The following is a 2,733-nucleotide window of genomic DNA, read 5'->3' on the forward strand; positions in this document are numbered from 1 at the left end:
TGTACTCTTACCTTCGCTCCTTATCCCGACATTGCTAACCATGACAGAATGAAAATCAGTGTCCCTTCTCGCGAGGCACCGCCGCCCGAGGGCTAGTTCAACATTTCTTCAGCACTGAGCACCTCCCACTCCAGGCGGGCAGCCGCAGCCTGGATGCCAAACCCGGCACCACCGCCGCCGTCGGCGCCGGCGGCAGCAGCCCCAGCGAAAGCGACCGGGAAAACGGGGGCGAAGGGAAAAGCCTCCCAGAAGGCCGCTGAAAAGCACCCAGCCAAGGTCCCAGCCAAAGCAAAAACCGCAGCGAAGGCTAAAACAACCCCAGCCAAGTCCGCAGCAACACCCAAGACAACCAAGGCCAAACCCAAACCCAACCCCAACCCGAAACCCACACCAACTACCTCAACCCCCGCAACAGCAGCCCCCCCAAAGGCACCAACACCAGCCCCCTCCCAAGCCCGAACCCGCAAAACCCCGCCAACCCCTTCACCCACCATGCTAACGCGCAACCAAGCCCGGGCCCAACGCGAAGCCGAAGCCGCCGCCGCCTCCGAGGCAGAAAGCCAACAACAGCAGCAGCAGGAGGGTGAGGAAACGCCCAAGAAAAGCGTCTCGGCCAAGGCGGCGCGCACCGTGTCCTACGCTGACCCGCTGGAGCACGGCGCGTCGCCGGTGCGCGGGCCCGGGGCCGGGGCGCGTAGGCTGGGGCCGGCGATTCATCTAGCGGGAGTGGGTACGCGGTGGGGGTATTAGGGGCATGTTCATCGAGGTGGTTGAGGTCGTAGATGGGGATGGGGTGATGGTGTTTGCTGTTTGCTGTAGGTGGGCTTGGAAGGTGAGGTTGTGGTCGGGAAGTTCGGATAGGGGTTCGGATGGGAGCTCGGTCGGCCGGGGAAGCCGTGGTGGAGAGCGGCATCGGGGCCGGGTCGGTCGGGATAGGTGGAGTCCGGCGGTCGGGGCTGGGCGGTGTTGCTTGTGATAGATAAAGGATGGCGGTCGGTCTTGTTGGGTTTGTCTGATTTCTCTGGGTGGTGTGCTGTTGATGAGTCAATTGAGTTTAGTTTTTTTCTGCGCTTGTTCGCGATTTCATCTTTAGATTTCGCCATCTTTGCGGTTGTATTCCTGGATTGCGTGCTCAATTAAAAATAAAAATTAAAAAAAAATGAGTCAATTCCAAGTTTCGGTGCCGCCGTCGTGAAGGCCGTCCAAAACATCGAAACGAACCCAAAAATGGACGAATGTTGCCGGTTCTCGGCGGGCATCGGCAGCCCAGAGTCTGGGCCACAGCTGGCGCGCAGGGGTTCAGTTACGGGCAGTCACGGGCATCCACGGGCAACTTTCAGACGAGGTCAGCTGGCCAATGGTGTTGGGTTCCAGCGTATGGGAACCTTTTCCGGCCTGCAGGGTGCCCAGAACATGACGTAAAAGAGATCCACCCCGATTGCCGTAACTAACGGCAATCATCGGTCGACGCAGAGATGCACCAGCCAACAACCCTTGCATCAAGCACCGAGCTCCTTCCTGGCTTGTTCTCGTGGCAGATGCTCGCTGAAGACATGACTCCTTTATTGTGTTTGGCACCTTCCTTAGGCGGTGAGGGTTTTCTGGTATTGGTAGAGGTGGGAGATTAGGTTCCGACACAAAGCATTTGCTCTTCTTTCCCAACCAGTACCAACCAAATCCTGGACCCCCCAGATCCGACAACACGCCGCGCCACTCAGCTGTTGTCTCACTGTGCTTTCGTGGAACGTTGGTGACCTGTCGCAGTTCCCACCGAACCGCCCACCTAGAATATCTTCTGGGACACGACGGGCTCAGCGCTGTGCTAAAGGCGCTGTGATAGACGGCGCCAGCGCGCAACAACTTGATCCTCGCCTTCCCTCTGCGGCACACAGCGACAGCTCACCATGGCTACACGAACGCCAAAACACATTGCGGCCAACATCCTCCGTCAGTTTGGGCGACGCGATGCTACCGAGCTCGCAATATGCCGATCCTACAGGCCCCGACCGCGTCACATACACATCAGCGCCCGCCGACCTTCAAACGATGCGCCGCGGGTACCGCACCCCAAGCTACCAACAGGGCGCGCGCCACCCTACCAAGCCCGGGCTGCACCACTGAGCTTCCTAGTTGGCGGCGGCGTCGCCGCCTCCCTTCTAGCTTACTCACAGCTCGCGGAGGACAATCCGGGGGTAGTGGATAGGGCCCCTGCCTCGACCGACGATCGCGATCCCTCTCTTCCCCGTTTCCGCCTCGCCGATATCCGAAAACACGATGCCTCTTCCTCGCAGCCGTGGGTTACATTCGAGGACAAGGTCTACGATATTACAGACTGGATCGCTGCGCATCCCGGTGGCGATGTGATCCTCCGTGCTGCTGGCGCAAGCATTGAGCCGTACTGGAACATCTTCACCATTCACAAGGCGCCACATGTGCGTGAGATTCTGCAACAATACCAGATCGGCTTCATCGATATGGCCGACCTTGGTCCCGATGGGCTGCCAGCGGCTGAAACTGTCGAAGACCCCTTCGTGAACGATCCGATACGCGACCCCCGTCTTATCACCCACACAGCTAAGCCGCGCAACGCGGAGCCGCCAAACGAGGAGCTCGACCGCACGTTCAAGACACCGAAAAAATTGTTCTACGTCCGGCACCACATGTGGGTGCCGGTAGTGGAGGCCCCCTACGCAGGCGATCGTCTTCTAAAGGTGGAGCTCCCAGACGGCGAGA

The 2,733-nt window shown here is 59.4% G+C and overlaps 2 protein-coding genes across 2 annotated transcripts in view; both read left to right on the top strand.

Moving 5' to 3' along the window:
* The window catches only part of CHGG_09850 (uncharacterized protein), a gene marked incomplete at both ends in the record, with an annotated part of 4,924 nt that extends 4,088 nt beyond the window's left edge, over window positions 1–836 (top strand). Inside the window, 2 exons of the mRNA XM_001227776.1 lie at window positions 135–730; window positions 820–836. Of these exons, the coding sequence (XP_001227777.1) occupies window positions 135–730; window positions 820–836 (613 nt within the window). The remainder of the gene's footprint in view (window positions 1–134; window positions 731–819) is intronic.
* A 1,068-nt stretch (window positions 837–1,904) lies between these two features.
* Window positions 1,905–2,733, top strand: part of CHGG_09851 (uncharacterized protein) — a gene marked incomplete at both ends in the record, with an annotated part of 2,264 nt that continues 1,435 nt past the window's right edge. Inside the window, one exon of the mRNA XM_001227777.1 lies at window positions 1,905–2,711. Coding sequence (XP_001227778.1) covers window positions 1,905–2,711 — 807 coding nt within the window. The remainder of the gene's footprint in view (window positions 2,712–2,733) is intronic.

Source organism: Chaetomium globosum, genomic scaffold (assembly GCF_000143365.1).
Source record: "Chaetomium globosum CBS 148.51 scaffold_7 genomic scaffold, whole genome shotgun sequence".
In the NCBI taxonomy this organism is placed as follows: Eukaryota; Fungi; Ascomycota; class Sordariomycetes; order Sordariales; family Chaetomiaceae; genus Chaetomium; species Chaetomium globosum.